This window comes from Urtica dioica, chromosome 8 (assembly GCF_054948205.1).
Source record: "Urtica dioica subsp. dioica isolate 48M chromosome 8, U.dioica_male_clone48M_v1_H2, whole genome shotgun sequence".
In the NCBI taxonomy this organism is placed as follows: Eukaryota; Viridiplantae; Streptophyta; class Magnoliopsida; order Rosales; family Urticaceae; genus Urtica; species Urtica dioica.
In genome coordinates, this window is record NC_142763.1 from 23,413,904 (window position 1) to 23,431,621 (window position 17,718).

The 17,718-nt window shown below is 41.0% G+C and overlaps 1 protein-coding gene across 1 annotated transcript; it reads left to right on the forward strand.

The window, feature by feature from the left end:
• Positions 1 to 6,557: 6,557 nt before the first annotated feature.
• LOC149388614 (protein DETOXIFICATION 14-like) lies at positions 6,558 to 17,162 on the forward strand (the record flags this gene model as incomplete). The annotated part of the gene is made up of 7 exons (XM_089622476.1): positions 6,558 to 6,758; positions 6,822 to 6,998; positions 13,403 to 13,947; positions 14,295 to 14,381; positions 14,819 to 14,875; positions 15,281 to 15,741; positions 17,104 to 17,162. Coding segments are annotated over exons 1-7 (1,587 nt in total), but the record flags the coding sequence as incomplete, so codon positions are not given.
• Between the last annotated feature and the right edge of the window lie 556 nt (positions 17,163 to 17,718).

A 17,718-nucleotide genomic window follows, 5' to 3' on the forward strand; every position in this document is an offset into this window, starting at 1 on the left:
CTTAGAAAATTTTACGCGTGGTTTCTTGAATTAAATAGTATAATAAATTAGAGGTGTATAAAAATTAATCGAAAATCGATTAAACCGATAACTGAACCGATCCGAAACCGAAATTTTGTGTCACGTCATCAAACCGAAAATTCAGTTCGGTTAACCAATCCGATTTATGAAACTGGATCAGTTATCGGTTTTGAATATCCGAAAATTCGATTATCGGTTATTTAACCAACTATTTTTTATTTATTTTTATTATAAAACGGATAACAGATTTTGAAACCGGATAACCGATTTGAACCGGATAACCAGCTATGAAACTGGATAACCAATTTTGAATTTTATTAGCCAATTTTTTATTTTTATTTTAAATTGGTACAAAATTATAGGAAAATAAATTGGTTTGAACCGGATAACTTGTTATGAAACCGGTTAACAGATTATTTGGTTAACCAGTTTCAAAATTGGATAACCGTTTTTCAAAACCGGTTTTCAAATTGGATATCGGTTTGCATAATTCGGTTAACCAAAAATTCGGATAATCGAATTTCGGGTTTGGACCAATTCTGTCTGGTTATTGGTCCAAAAATTTGAATATCGAAAATTTGGTTTCGATTCGTTAAACGGGTCATTTGGCCCGAACCGAGCCAAATCCATTTCAACCCTATAATAAACACAACAACTGACATAAAATATGCGCCATTTACTTAGTGAACGATTGTGTAATTATTTTTAAAAAATAATACCTACTCAAGTAACGTATTTGGTAATCATTATTTCGTACAAAATATTTATTAAACAAGTTTATTATATGATAAAAGTAAGTAAACAAAATATTGATTAAACAAGTTTATTATATGGTGAGAGATTACATGTTCACTTGGGAAACGCATACGAATTTTTTTTGTTTAATATTTTAGTTCTAGCTTCTTTTTTTTATTTTTTTTTCTTTCTGACGGTGGTTCTAGTATTTATACTAAACAACAAGAAGAAGATTCCATCAGCTTTTTTTTTTTTAATAAATTTCCTTATCACATTAACTTATTTATATACCTTTATTAATTTCTTTTTTTTTTACTAAAAATTCAATGCGTGGGATGGGAGAGACCAAGTCCAACAGAAAAGACAAGAGATGTCGTTAGTTACGGAAAAATTCAATGCGTGGAACGGATTTAATGATATCTATCCATTTACCTCATTGAACACACACAAAACAAACAAACAAAAACATGGCTCTGATTTTCGAGACTCATGAGAGAGCACTTCTTTTTCTAACATTTTATAAATAAATGAAAAAGAAAAAAGCAACTCGGTGGTTGCGCGAGCGTGTGACGAATTTCTCATCATTCCTATCTTGTTAAGATGTCAAGTAAAAAAGAAAAATAAGCAAGAACCTACATGAATGTCTGTCTATATTCATTTTGAGCTTAAAAACATCACCCATTAAATGTATCTTGTTAGGTTGACTGGGTAAAAAGAAATCTAGCAAGAACCTAGCCCAATTTCTGTCTATATTCCCTTTGAACCTCAATTAAAATATATCACAATAATTATATATATTCTACAATCCTAAACATTTAGACAGAGAAGAAAACAATCCCTACACTACCGGTGCTACAAAGCCTATAAATAACGGTCAAGAAGAGAAACATTTCATATAACCGATGTGAAGTACACTACGGTGGACGAGTATCTCGATCGCTTTGTCTGAGCTTCTTTTCTGCATATCAATGTTATCTGTTATGTAATAAGATTGTCAAAGTGTGCCAAGTTCATCATAATATTATCTGTCCTGCTTTTTATGAAGTCCCCACTTTTTTTTTCCTGCATATTAATCATATGGAAATGTGCGTAGTGTGAGTAGGACTAATCTCATGGCAATTGACACAATTGTGTCTGTTATACCGTCTTTTTTCTTATGGTAAAAACGACGCCTAAATTGCAAAAATGACTTTACAATATAAAAGGACAAATTAGTCAAAGGCTAAAAATACGCATGACTAAAACCAAGCGAATTTTCAACAAGCGACAAGCGAATTTGGGACAAGCGACAAGCGAATTTGAGACAAGCGACAAGCGGATTTGCGACAAGCGACAAGCGGATTTGCGACAAGCGACAAGCGGATTTGCGACAAGCGACAAGCGAATTTGGGACAAGCGACAAGCGAATTTTCAACAAGCGACAAGCGAATTTGTAACACGCGACAAGCGAATTTGAGACAAGCGACAAGCGAATTTGAGACAAGCGACAAGCGGATTTGCGACAAGCGACAAGCGAATTTGCGACAAGCGGCATGCTTTCCCTATAAATAGCTCACTCACACAAATCAAAATTCAATTCACTCTCAACTCAGAATTCACTCTCAACTCAGAATCCTCTGAACTCAGAATTCATTGACAACTCAGAATCCTCTGAACTCAGAATTCACTCTCAACTCAGAATCCTCTGAACTCAGAATCCTCTCAACTCTCATTTTTCTCTCAACCCCAGAATTCTCTCAACCCCAGAATTCTCTCGGCCAAATACTCTCCCAACTTCAAAATTATCCCGGATCATCAACAAAGACTGAGAGCCACCTCTCGACGGGAGGAAGAAATGGTGGAAGAAGTGAAAGCTTTGAGCTGTATTAGTGGGCCAATGGTGGTCATGTGCCGAGACTCCGATTTTATGAGTATTTATACCCCTTATGGTAAGGGTTTATTGTGATTTTCCGTGAAAGAAACCGATAGATTTCAAAATAAAAAATGATACCTCACATCAAGTCACTATTCCAAATCCATGATTATGATGTTCTGAATCTAGAAAAAACCAACCCAACAAAAAATTCTCAATTTGAAGCCTAGTCCTCAATAGTCACGGCAAAAGAGTAGAACGGTACTAGTGAAGTCAGGAAGAATAAATAAGAAAATACCAAATTACAATAAAATAAGGTATTAAACATAGAACACCACGCCAAAATAAGAATATATGACACAAATAAACACTTTTTTATTTTTTTTTCTTTTCTTCTTTTTTTTCAGATTTTTTTTTCTTTTTTTTTCGGTACATAACAATAAGATTAAAAATAAATAATCACCGGCGTGGTGTTTAATGGATTATAAAACACGTAGAGACTAGTCGGAGAACATGTCATAAAATAGAAAAAATACACTCATGTCACTCAAAAGTTGCTAAAGTCAATGAGGTTCTTTGTGGGATTTTCAAATCATCGGCTCGGCTTTTTCTGACTAAGTATCGAGAATGGATAGTGTTTGGCCTTTTGTGAGTGGGTTCTAAAAGATAAACAATTATGGGTTGGCATTTTTTGGCTTGACGGGCTATACCTAATGCCTAAATCATCCTCGCTAGATCAATGTGCACTTAATTTCGCTTCGATTAGAGATCGGAGAGGGTTCTAGTGTGTTCGGTGTTCTCTTTCAAACGATCGGCTAGACTACTCCTCAAAGTTTCTTAAGCTTCGAGACATGCATTATTTGGGTCTAGTATGGCAACACAAACTCAACAAGCTTCTTTCACAAAAGGTAGTTCATGGGTTGGATTCCAAACTCTAAGGCTTAAGATTATCAACATCCTTGGCAAACACATATGAATCAATCAAAGCAAGCAAGCACTTAGTTCTACCTAACACACAAAACAAATCTAAAAGCAAACAACCAAAAGTTCCCGCAAGTCAAGAAAAAAATTCCCCCCAAACTTAGGATACTACATTGTCCTCAATATAGACTTGAAAAACGAGGAGAAAGGACTTACCTTGCGGGGGTGGTGATCGCCCCTACTCGCGACCTTTTTACTTAACATGGAGGATCTTCTTTTTCCTCATCTTCCAATTTCGCTCGGGAGGCCTCTTCCATTTATTGACCCATGTAGTAATAAGCGTGATAGCATTATGGTTCTCCGAGCGTGGATAACTCGGCGGCTGTTGAGGCGTCGGATCGCGCTTTTTCTTTCTCCATGGAGGCGGTGATGGGCTCCTCTTTTTCCTCCACGACGGTGTCTTCCTTTGTCTCCAAGGAGGTGGTGGAGGTGGACGAATGGAGTCGATGGAGATCGCCACGGATTTGTTCATGCTTGGCGGAATAAGGCACATGGGTTGGCCCTCATTTGTGGTAGTTTCTCCACATTTTCTTGCCACCGAAATTGACAAGCGCCGAGGAACTTGCAGATTCCAAGGAAGATCTCCTTGAGGGAGCTTGAAGCTTATGGCATGAAGGACGGGGAGACCATGCTTCTCAAGTGTTGGTGATGAAGTCACAACGCCAAGGAGACGTTGTGGGCATTTCTCCTTTGTGGGAGATAGGATTGTCGTGGTGAAGTGGGCAGTGGGTTTGTCGGTGAAGGATCCGCCTCGCTCTTCGTCTTCACCTAGAGCGTCCATCTCCTCATCCTCGTCTTCCTCGAAGGCAACCATGAGGCTTTTCTTCTCCACGAAGCTTGATATGGCTTCCTCTTGTTGAGCAATGAAGGCCTCTTGGCTTGCAATGAAAGCCTCTTGCCTATTTGAGAGCGCGGACATCCAATCAATCCCGGCTTGCAACAACCTCTAACTTTGGAGTTGTCGTCTTGAGGAGGAGGGGAGTAGTGAGGGTAGTTATATGAGTAATTGTGTTGACTATCCCACTCCTCCATGTAGTGGTACTCCGAGGATTGGTCTTGGAGCTCATATTGTTGAGACGGTGGGGCGTAGTATTGTTGATGATATTGTGGCGCTCCCCACGTGTTGCACGGTTGATCATCACATGGCTCCGTGTAGTGGTGATCATTCTCCGGCGTTCGGTACGTCGGCCAATTGTAATTCATCGTTGGTTTTCGGAATGGCCCATGAAATAAGAGAACGAACACACGTTAGACAAAAAAAAAGTTCAAATAAAAACTTATGAAATGAATCCCAATTTAAAACTAATCCCCGGCAACGGCGCCAAAAACTTGTTGCGAATTTTCTCGCACACGCAAGTGCACGTGGTCGCAATAGTAATAAATCATAAGAACGAGTCGATCCCACGAGGACTAGCTAAATTGAAGATTCAAGATTCACAAGTTTGAATGAGAAACCAAAAATAATGATAGAAGGTTTGTCACAAAATTATCTAGCAAGTAAATAAAATAAACAACAAAACAAAAGAACGGTTTTACAATTATGAAGACGGAGGACTATGGTTTCACGAGTTCAATCTACGGTTCGGATTCACGGAAATTACGCACGATTATTGTTGTTCATATATTACTACTCGTACTCACGCTAATCGTATCACTAAATCTCTCTCGAGCATCTAGCAACCTAAACTCAATGCCGGAGTTTTATCTCTCGATCTCAACTCCTAAAAAGCACGGCAAGCATTCACAACAAGAGTACACACACGAGTCTAAAACAGCCTAGCTATCTCTAGCCTAGGAATGTATTTTAGTAATCCAAAACAAAAGCACAACAATCTAATCTTTCTCAAGCATTAGAATTGAACATAAAACATGCATAAGGTAGCTAATCTCATACAAGGCATTAAACATGGAATTGAACTAAGCAACATGACAAGAGCAACAACAATAAAATCAATCTATTTAGGAATCCATAACCGTCAAGAACTCGCTACACCATAGCCCTATGGAGGCTTAGTTCATGGTGATACAAAGAACAAAGAAAACATAAATCAAGAACAATGAAACCAACATAATCTTCATAAATAAATGGAGTTCAAGAGATAGAGGAAGAGGATAAAACTATGGTGGTGGTGGCTGGACGAATTCCGGTGAGATGGCACTCCGATCTCCTTCTTCTCCAAAGCAAAACCAAGAGAAACTCTTAGGAAAAAATGAAGAACAAAGAAAAGCTCTCTCTCACATGAGATGAGATGAGATCCCCCAAACCCTCGCATGCTTTAGTATGATTGTATTTGTTTTTTTAAGGATGAATGGGGTCATTTTCGGAGCCATCTGGACCTTTCATTTTGATCCAATGGCCAAAATCCGCTCAGAAACGCAACATTGGAAAAAGCTGATTTCGGGACCGCGCGGCGCGCACTTTTTTCTGCGCGGCGCGCAGATCATTTTTTCAGCTTCGCGCGGTTCGCGCGTACGACTCTGGAGGCAAAAACGACGAAATTTTCGTCCGCGCGCCACGCGCTTCCGGTTCGCTGCACACCGTTTTTTAAACGGTCGTAACTCCTAGCTCCGATGTCCGATTTCTGAAAATAAACATGCGTTGGAAAGCTAAGAGGGAGCTCTATCCAATTCTGGAAGTGGATCATCCAGAATCATCATTTAAAAATCCCAAAATCCTGCCGAAGAGGACGTCGTTCCTTGTTTCGCTCCAAGTTGTCCAAATGTGTATGAATCTCCTTGAAATTGTTCGGAATCGTCACATGATGCGCTAATAACCTCCTCAAGACCCAATTGACCTTTTAAACCTGAAAATCACTCACAAACATACAAAAACTATCAAAAACACTTGAGGACTCGTTAGTTTTTAGTCTGGGAAATAGGAGTTTTACGCGTAATAAACGCACCTATCACTCGCGCGGTGACTGGCGAGTCTCCCACCTCTGGACACAGAGAAGGACACCGAGACGCTATGAACCCAACCTTCGACAAGCTGGAACCCGCCGAGGACTCACCGGCTGATCTGCGTCGCCAACAACAGACACGCTCAAGAAAAATTAAGAAGAAAAGAGAAGAAGATTTCATCTTTATTCTCCACTTGGCGGAGAATAACGCTGCCCACTGGTTCGTTCTTGTCACACCTTCACGAAACATTCCTCGCCGGAGCTCAACCGTAAAGCTCCTTCGCTGCTGGTCCGTAACGCCATCTACAGAGACTCAGTTCGTGACGGTGTAGAAAAAGGTCTTCACCTTCTTCTTCTCCGACGAACCCACTTGGAGCAGAGACGCCGTAGACCACGGAGCCGCCAAAGATTCCCACGCAGAAGACACCGCCGAAGGTCTCCGTGCCGCTAACCCTTACGAAAACCTGATTGAGGCCGCGAGCCCAAATTCATGCCGAAGACGCGACCTTGTGCCAGAGATTCATCTACCGCCGACCTCGTCGCCTAGGATTCCCGCACCGAGATTCTGGTCCATGGCTAACTACTCGTGCGCCGACTCACACGCAACGAGAGCCCAACAAAAGAAAATAAACGCATATATACCTATACAGATTATGTGTGAAAATGTATAGAAACATATATAAAAAAATGTATATATATATAGAGAAAGATATATATATATATATATATATATATATAAACATAATACATATATATAAATATAAACATAGAATAAATATATTAAAAGAAATAAGATCCGTTGAGCACCGCATCAAGTCGTTCCGCATGACATCCCGCCGACGACCAGGACCACGCACCTTCTATCAAAGTGATGCGATGCACCGCTCGGCAAAGCAATAAGTCATGCTTGACAAGACGGCGTCCTAGACAGACCTGCTTAACAGACCACTCGATGGGACACGCGTGACATGACGAAGTCCCACGACGAGATGATAAAACTCCCACGACGTGAAACTACCCCCGACGGAGCCCCTCGGCAAAACGGAGAGTCCGGCCGACGAGATGAAGTCCTTGACGACCCCTCGGCTAGAAGACGAGGCCGGCACAACAAAATAATTAACGTCCCAACGGACCCTTCCGCAAAACGAAGAGAGCTCGCGGCGTCGAGACCTCTCACAAAAAAAAATATAAGAGAGCTCGCGGAGTCGAGACCTCTCACAAAAAATATGGGGAGCTCGCGGAGTCGAGACCTCTCTAAAAATGAAAAAAAAATAGAGAGCTCGCGGCGTCAAGACCTCTCACAAAAAATAGAGAGCTCGCGGCATCGAGACCTCTCACAAAAAAAAATAGAGAGCTCGCGGCGTCGAGACCTCTCACAAAAAAAATAGAGAGCTCGCGGAGTCGAGACCTCTCACAAAAAAAAAATAGAAAGCTCGCGGCGTCGAAACCTCTCACAAAAAAAAATAAGAGCTAGCAGAGTCGAGACCTCTCACAAAAAATATGGAGAGCTCGCGGAGTCGAGACCTCTCACAAAAAAAAATAGAGAGCTCGCGGCGTCGAGACCTCTCACAAAAAATAGAGAGCTCGCGGAGTCGAGACCTCTCACAAAAAAAATATAGAGCTCGCGGCGTCGAGACCTCTCACACAAAAAAATAGAGAGCTCGCGGCGTCGAGACCTCTCACAAAAAAAATAGAGAGCTCGCGGCGTCGAGACCTCTCACAAAAAAAATAGAGAGCTCGCGGCGTCGAGACCTCTCACAAAAAAAAATAGAGAGCTCACGGAGTCGAGACCTATCACAAAAAAAAAATAGAGAGCTCGCGGCGTCGAGACCTCTCACAAAAAAAATAGAGAGCTCACGCAGTCGAGACCTCTCACAAAAAAAAATAGAGAGCTCGCGCAGTCGAGACCTCTCACAAAAAAAAATAGAGAGCTCGCGCAGTCGAGACCTCTCACAAAAAAAAAATAGAGAGCTCGCGCAGTCGAGACCTATCACAAAAAAAAAATAGAGAGCTCGCGCAGTCGAGACCTCTCACAAAAAAAAATAGAGAGCTCGCGGCGTCGAGACCTCTCACAAAAAAAAATAGAGACCTCGCGGCGTCGAGACCTCTCACAAAAAAATAGAGAGCTCGCGGAGTCGAGACCTCTCACAAAAAAAATAGAGAGCTCGCGGCGTCGAGACCTCTCACACAAAAAAATAGAGAGCTCGCGGCGTCGAGACCTCTCACAAAAAAAATAGAGAGCTCGCGGAGTCGAGACCTCTCACAAAAAAAAATAGAGAGCTCGCGGCGTCGAAACCTCTCACAAAAAAAAATAAGAGAGCTCGCGGAGTCGAGACCTCTCACAAAAAATATGGAGAGCTCGCGGAGTCGAGACCTCTCACAAAAAAAAATAGAGAGCTCGCGGCGTCGAGACCTCTCACAAAAAAATAGAGAGCTCGCGGAGTCGAGACCTCTCACAAAAAAAATATAGAGCTCGCGGCGTCGAGACCTCTCACACAAAAAAATAGAGAGCTCGCGGCGTCGAGACCTCTAAGAAAAAAAAATAGAGAGCTCGCGGCGTCGAGACCTCTCACAAAAAAAATATAGAGAGCTCGCGGCGTCGAGACCGCTCACAAAAAAAAAATAGGAGAGCTCGCGGAGTCGAGACCTCTCACACAAAAAAATAGAGAGCTCGCGGCGTCGAGACCTCTCACACAAAAAAATAGAGAGCTCGCGGCGTCGAGATCTTTCACACAAAAAAAATAGAGAGCTCGCGACGTCGAGACCTCTCACAAAAAAAAAATAGAGAGCTCGCGGCGTCGAGACCTCTCACAAAAAAAATATAGAGAGCTCGCGGCGTTGAGACCGCTCACAAAAAAAAAATAGGAGAGCTCGCGGAGTCGAGACCTCTCACAAAAAATATTGAGAGCTCGCGGAGTCAAGAACTCTCTAAAAAAAATAAAATAATAATAATAAAACAAAACAAAAAAAAGAGAGTGCCGACAAGACTACAAAGTTTCCCGCACGACAAGTCGCACGCGAAACTGGGGGGTTGATGATGAACAGGGACTAGAGACGTCAAAAACGTCCAACCCGACAACAAGGAAGGCGGCGAGGCGCCCTCCGGGGCACTCACGCGGGTCAGAGACGTCAAGTACGTCCAACCCAACAGCGAGGAAGGCGGCGAGGCGCCCTCCGGGGCACTCACGCGGGTCAGAGACGTCAAGTACGTCCAACCCAACAAAGAGGAATGCGGCGAGGCGTCCTACGGGACACTCACGCGGGTCAGAGACATCAAAGATGTCCGGTCCAACAGCGAGGAAGGCGGCGAGGCGCCCACAAGGCACTCACGCGAATAGGGACTCGAGACATCAAAGATGTCCGGCCCAACAGCGAGGAAGGCGGCGAGGCACCCACGAGGCACTCACGCGAACAGGGACTCGAGACATCAAACATGTCCGGTCCAACAGCGAGGAAGGCGGCGAGGCGCCCACGAGGCACTCACGCGAACAGGGACTCGAGACATCAAAGATGTCCGGCCCAACAGCGAGGAAGGCGGCGAGGCGCCCACGAGGCGCTCACGCGAACATGGACTCGAGACATCAAAGATGTCCGGCCCAACAGCGAGGAAGGCGGTGAGGCGCCCACGAGACGCTCACGCGAACAGGGACTCGAGACATCAAAGATGTCCGGCCCAACAGCGAGGAAGGCGGCGAGGCGCCCACGAGGCAGTCACGCGAGCAGGGACTCGAGACATCAACGATGTCCGGCCCAACAGCGAGGAAGGAGGCAAGGCGCCCCTAAAGTCAAAGACATCAAAGCAAGCAAGATATTCAACACAGTATAACATTCAAAGACGAAGATCGAAGATAACTCTCATTCCACCATTTGACACCACAAAAGAGAGTCAAAACAAGATCTAACTAGGTGCACAACCGACCACACCGTCTCCGAAATCATCATCTAACTATGCGCACAAAAACCGCGCTACACCAAAAAAAAAAATAGAGAGCTCGCGGAGTCGAGACTTCTCAAAAAAAAAAAAAAAAAAAAAGAGCTCGCGGCGTCGAGACCTCTCACAAAAAAAATAGAGAGCTCGCGGAGTCGAGACCTCTCACAAAAATATGGAGAGCTCGCGGAGTCGAGACCTCAACAAAAAAAAGGAAAAAAAAAAGGAGGCTACAAGACTACAAAGTTTCCCGCACGACAAGTCGCACGCAAAACTGGGGGGTTAATGTTATACCGTCTTTTTTCTTATGGTAAAAACGACGCCTAAATTGCAAAAATGACGTTACAATATAAAAGGACAAATTAGTCAAAGGCTAAAAATACGCATGACTAAAACCAAGCGAATTTTCAACAAGCGACAAGCAAATTTGGGACAAGCGACAAGCGAATTTGAGACAAACGACAAGCGGATTTGCGACAAGCGACAAGCGAACAAGCGATAAGCGACAAGCGAATTTGGGACAAGCGACAAGCGAATTTTCAACAAGCGACAAGCGAATTTGTAACACGCGACAAGCGAATTTGAGACAAGCGACAAGCGAATTTGAGACAAGCGACAATCGGATTTGCGACAAGCGACAAGCGAATTTGCGACAAGCGGCATGCTTTCCCTATAAATAGCTCACTCACACAAATTCAATTCACTCTCAACTCAGAATTCACTCTCAACTCAGAATCCTCTGAACTCAGAATTCATTGACAACTCAGAATCCTCTGAACTCAGAATTCACTCTCAACTCAGAATCCTCTGAACTCAGAATCCTCTCAACTCTCATTTTTCTCTCAACCCCAGAATTCTCTCGGCCAAATACTCTCCCAACTTCAAAATTATCGTGGATCATCAACAAAGACTGAGAGCCACCTCTCGACGGGAGGAAGAAATGGTGGAAGAAGTGAAAGCTTTGAGCTGTATTAGTGGGCCAATGGTGGTCATGTGCCGAGACTCCGATTTTATGAGTATTTATACCCCTTATGGTAAGGGTTTATTGTGATTTTCCGTGAAAGAAACCGATAGATTTCAAAATAAAAAATGATACCTCACATCAAGTCACTATTCCAAATCCATGATGTTGATGTTCTGAATCTAGAAAAAACCAACCCAACAAAAAATTCTCAATTTGAAGCCTAGTCCTCAATAGTCACGGCAAAAGAGTAGAACGGTACTAGTGAAGTCAGGAAGAATAAATAAGAAAATACCAAATTACAATAAAATAAGGTATTAAAGTTAAATTACAACAAAAAAACATTAAAATAAGGCTTTTTGGGCTTTTTGGCCTTTTGATTTAATATATTCAAATACCAAAGAAGAAAAAAGCACATAATTAATTATTTTTTTATAAGTTGGGGTGACGGGCCACTCCATGACTCATGTGGGTCCGCCCTTGCTAATATACATATATAACGGAAAAACGGTATCAAATAGTTCAATTTTAAATACAAAAATTTACCGATATAGGCCACATATAGATAAGCGTTTGAGTTTTAATCAGCGTTTTATAAATTTTCCGTAAATAGTAAAAAAAATTGTAAATATTTCGTAGATAGCCATATTTACTATAAAAATTAGGGAAAATAACACATTTATACCCTGTGTTTTAGTGAAATATCGAGTTTAACCCTCGGTTTTCAAAAATGTCGAGTTCATACCCTCTGTTTAACTAAAATGACGAGATTATACCATCTGTTTAACTAAAATGACGAAATTATACCCTGAAATAGACAACAGTGTCACGAATATTCTTTTTATTGAATTTTCATTGACGTTGACTATAATATTTATATATAAACACCAATTATCTTTATTCATTCGCGCCATATATGTAATTTATTTAAAAACTAAAAAATAAACAACAGTCTCTTAATCGTGAAAAATACAGAAAGAGGCAAAGTGGTAAACATCGATAGTTGATAGTCATCAAAATCGCATATTCGAACCAGGATTTAGAGTTACAATTCGAACACGGAATGAAGTCATTTCTTATGAGGTATGAGTTTTATTATTTAATTTCAATTTAAGGCTATTTTTATTTCAAAATTGAGAATTTGAAAGTTAGGGTACTGATTTAGATTTGATTCGATTTTTCTTATATAAGAGTTAATATCAATGAAAGGGAGATTTGTGAGGTTGTTATTCATTTCAGGGTATAATTTCGTCATTTTAGTTAAACAAATGGTATAATTTCGTCATTTTAGTTAAACAGAGGGTATGAACTCGACATTTTTGAAAACCGAGGGTTAAACTCGACATTTCACTAAAACACAAGGTATAAATGTGTTATTTTCCCTAAAAATTACTCTGCGTTTTTGGTTATTTTGATAGCGTAAATAGATTTACGTGATTATTTACAAAAAATTAACGAAACGTTGGCTATTTCAAAAAATTTAACGTTTCATATGGCTAGATAACCACTAGACCCTTTTAATTATAGTTTAATTATTATGTGCTATAGCGAAGTATATATGCCATTAGTTTTAAAATCCTATAATCAATTTGAACAGAGACAATTAGTTATGAATAACCATTTTTAAAACTAATTAACTGATTTTTTAATTTTTATTCTAATTTGGAACAAAGTTATTTGAAAAGAACTTTGTTTGAACTGACACCGGTTATGAAACCGGATAATCGATATTTGGATAACCAGTTTCAGACCTTGATAACTGCTTTTTAAAATCGGTTTTCAAACTAGATATCGATTATTAAAATGAGGTTAACCAAAAATTTGTATAACTTTGATTTGGACCAATTCGATCCAGTTATTGGTCCAAAAATTTGAAAACCGAAAAATTTAATTTTGATTTCTAAAACGGGCCTAAACTAAATTGAACCAAACCGGTTTCAGCCATAAAAAAAATCCTTCATTTAAGTGAAACAAATGAAAAGAAAAAAAAAACTAAATTTTTGAAGATTATTTGACTTGGCAAGTATGGAATGGCTGGCGCGTTGGAGACTCTCTCCGGCCAAGCCTATGGTGCTAAGCAATACAAAAAGGTCGGAGCCCAAACAAACACAGCGATCGTAGCCCTTGCGTTTACGTGCCTCCATCTCTCTTTCCTTTGGATTTCTATGGGAAAAATATTGATTTGGATGGGACAAGATCCGTCAATATCCAAAGAAACCGGGAGATTCGCTCTCTTTCTTGTCCCCGCGCTCTTTGCCTACGCAGCCGTTCAACCCCTCGCGCGATACTTCCAATCGCAGAGCCTTATCGCTCCTTTGTTGGCGAGCGAGCTCGCCTCTATCTTGTGCCACATGGCGCTCTGTTGGACCCTCGTGTTTCAGTTCGGGCTAGGGCATCTTGGAGCGGCTGTGTCCATCGGTGTCTCTTATTGGCTCAACGTGACTTTGTTGTCTCTTTACATGCTATTCTCGCCCTCGTGCGAGCCCACGCGGGCTCCACTTTCTTTCGAGGTTTTCTGTGGTTTCCGAGAGTTCTTGCGCTTCGCTGTTCCTTCTGCGGTGATGGCATGGTAACATACATTTTACCTTTTAAGTTAAATTAGCTCGTATAAGTTTACTATGTATTTATTTGAGTCTATTAGGTATATAGTCATATTTACAGTTTCGCATTGATATATAGTCAACGTTTCGTTAAGCTTAGATAAGTGGCAATGTCCATGTATATACATGTGTAAATTGACGTAAATACCTCACTATTTTATTTCGGTGAAAGGGTAAATCAGGAATGTCACGTCATTTTTATGGCTATTTATTTAAAATTTACGAAACGTTGACTGTATAGCAATCTCATATGTTTTAATTGGCTAATTTCCGAATTTTTTGTATTTATTTTCTTTTTTGATTTATATTTTGCAAGCCTTGAGTGGTGGTCATTTGAGCTTCTCATATTACTCTCCGGCTTTCTTCCTAATCCCGAGCTTGAGTCTTCAGTCATGTCAATATGGTATGCCATCGATCTATATATCTCGCTCTATATCTATATATTTATACACTACTACTATTTTGGGTTTGGACAATCGTTACAAACACATGCATAAATAATTCTTTTTCCCAAGGCTATTTCAATTTTGCATGTTAAAGACCTATATATTATATGTATGCATTTTAGGATGGAATACTTTGAGCATTAATGTAATTATTATGTTTGCATGCTTATATGGTTTGTATACGTTTCTCTGAGAGTATGTACGTACGCCGTTGAAATTCTGATTGTATTATCCTAATATTTATTCTCCGTACACTTTTATTGGTCATTTTGGGACTCACGAGTTTAATATCCTGTCAATAACTTGTAAACTATTATTACAAAAGATATCTCAACATTTATTTCTTTATGAATAATTGATATCTTATATTTGTCTTTCAATTTTTTTAAAACAGTTTATCAACGATCACTACCCTTTACACAATACCCGAAGGGCTTAGCGCGGCTGCAAGGTAATTGCGGTTAATTATTTGAGGCATACTCATCTTTATTCATCCTATCACGTAGCTCAATAAAAATTAAAAATTAAAAAACTATAATATATAAATTACCTTATATGTTTTGTTTGGTCTTTTTATCTATTCGACGTGGGACGTCCTTAACAATTGTTGCTATAGCATGGAGAATTAAACACGTGACCTTTTTATTTTTGGTGCTTGATTATTAATATAATATGATGCTGACTCTTTGAGCTCACTTAACATGAGTCAAATTCGACAAAGAGTAACTTGTGACCTTATAAATCTTGTTTGGCCTCTTAATATTTTTCTGACATCAGATTCTTATCATGTTTTTTTTAACATGTTCAAACACTAGAGATTTATTTTATAAATTGTTTTAATTTGTTTTACGAATAGCACGAGAGTGGCAAATGAATTAGGAGGCGGTGACCCTCGAGCAGCTCGGCTCGTCGTGCAATCAGTCATGTCACTTGCGGTCTCACAGGCTCTCCTCGTGAGCTCGACTCTCTTTGTCGGCCGTAGCGTTTTGGGTCACCTTTTTAGCAATGACGAGGAAGTCGTGAAATACGTGACCTCAATGGCCGCTCTAATTTGCATTGGGGTCGTATTCGATAGTTTACAATGTGTCCTCTCGGGGATCGCCAGAGGATGTGGATGGCAAGATTTGGGAGCCTTTGTCAACCTTGGAGCCTACTATTTCGCCGGAATTCCCATTTCGGTCACACTCGGATTTTGGTTCGACTTCAGAGGAACAGGACTTTGGGTTGGGATTGTGCTTGGTTCATTTCTGCAATCACTTCTTCTTTCTCTAGTCATAATTTTCACAAATTGGGAAAATAAGGTTAGTCTTTCGCGGCGTTTAAGATATAATCTATATTTCTTAAATGATTTATATCGAATAGACCGGTTGATATTGTTAGTTATTGGCATACTAGTAATAAGCTATTTAAATATAAGAATACGTCGCAATTGGAACATTCAGGGCTTTGGGTTGAACATGGTATTTTAACATTCCATTCCCATGTTTTATTATTGAAATTCTGATTAGTTGCAAAGGCAAGATGTCGCACACAATGTGTTGACAATGTGTCCGACAACTTGCTTGAACACAGATATGGATAAACAACAAAAGTGCAGAAATAAAGTACACAGGATATGGTTACCCAGTTCGGTGAAACACACCTACGTCTGGGGGCACGCTGCCAGTGGAAAGGATTTTCACTATCTTGTAGTCAATAGTACACACAAGGTTATATCTGATTACAATCAAAAAATCAATAAAACCTAGAGACTATTACTACCAGTGATCACCTAGACAGGGACTCCCCCTGAATTTGAGCTCCGTCTCAATTCCACCCTTCGAGCAACCTCCTGGCTCGGTTGACCTTCAGTCTTCAGAAGCACGTGAACCTTCAATCACGAAAAGCACAAGAACCCAAATCTCACATACACTCAATCTGTAGAATAGTGTTTGAGAGAGTACACCACTTAAAACCAAAACACACAGCCTCCCAGTCCGCCGGTCTTGCACGTCTAAGAGCTCTGAGTGTTTGATCAAAAGTGTCAAGGCTGCTAAGGGAGAGCACACGGCTTTTATAGCAGCTGGACAATCCTGGAAGATATCTCGGGTTTCCTTACCCGGCCTCATGCGAATATCTCAACGTAAAGACTCCATCAAAGAGAATATTCGTGCAAAGAAGATAGCAGCGGAGGATATCTTGCAATGAAGGCTCCAGCGAGGCAGATATCTTGAAATGAAGACAGCAGCAAGGCAATAACACAGCAATAAATCACCAGCGAAGCAATCTGTCGAAACTGGAAACTTGCCTGAAATACTGTCTGCACATACGAGGAAAGATGTCAATCCAGAAGAAGAAACATAACATCCGACATCTTTCCATACCACTTGCACTAAAAAATAAAGCCAACAAAACAACGTAACAACAATCTCCCCCTTTGGCTATTTTTTAGGCAAGCACTTCCAGGACCAGTTCTCATACAAGCGTCAAAACCAGAAAGAGAGTCAAAATAAATGACCTCATGACGCCTCTCCCCCTGATTGCCTCAAAAAGATACCAAAGGCAAGGATCGACCAACACAGAGGGAGGAACAAAAGCCTGAAAAGGGAATGAGAACTAGGAAAACAGCATATCATTCAGCAGAAAAAGTACGATAGAGCTGTCTTACAAAGATCCAAAACGAAACATATCAGTCTGAAGCACAAGGGGAAAAAAGCAAAAGATGTCTAGAACAGAGAATATTACAGACCAGAACCGAATCAACCAATAGTATCCTGATCATCCTCATACACATCATCTTCAGAATCAGAGTCTTCAGTGGCTTCAGAGATATGAGACCCAGTGGCAGGACCTGGTTGAGACGAGGACGCACCATCCATGGTAGAAGGAAGAGTCATGACAGAGATAAGACGCTCACACGCAGTCTTTCGACGAGAGGAGATGGCAATGACTTCCTTAAGAGCAGCAACTTCTTCCATCAAGCCCTTGAGGATATCGCTCTTGGCATTTTCTGACAGGGGAGCCACTTTGATGGTACCACCAGCCGGGACAGATGTTGCGACAGAAGGCATGACAAGGTCCCTGGCATGTTTCCCTTCAAACAACTTAGGACTGAAAGAGAGTTCACTGGGAGGTTTACCTGCAACATCGTCAGCCCTGAGCAGATCCTTCTTCTGAGCAACCAGCAAGCCAGACAGGATCGAAGGAAAGCCAATAGGAAGCTTTACTGCATAGGACTTAGCATGCTTCGCCAGGTGACTGAAAACAAACTCCCCAAAGTCAAAGGACGCCCGAGTGCCAATCTGGAAAATGAGG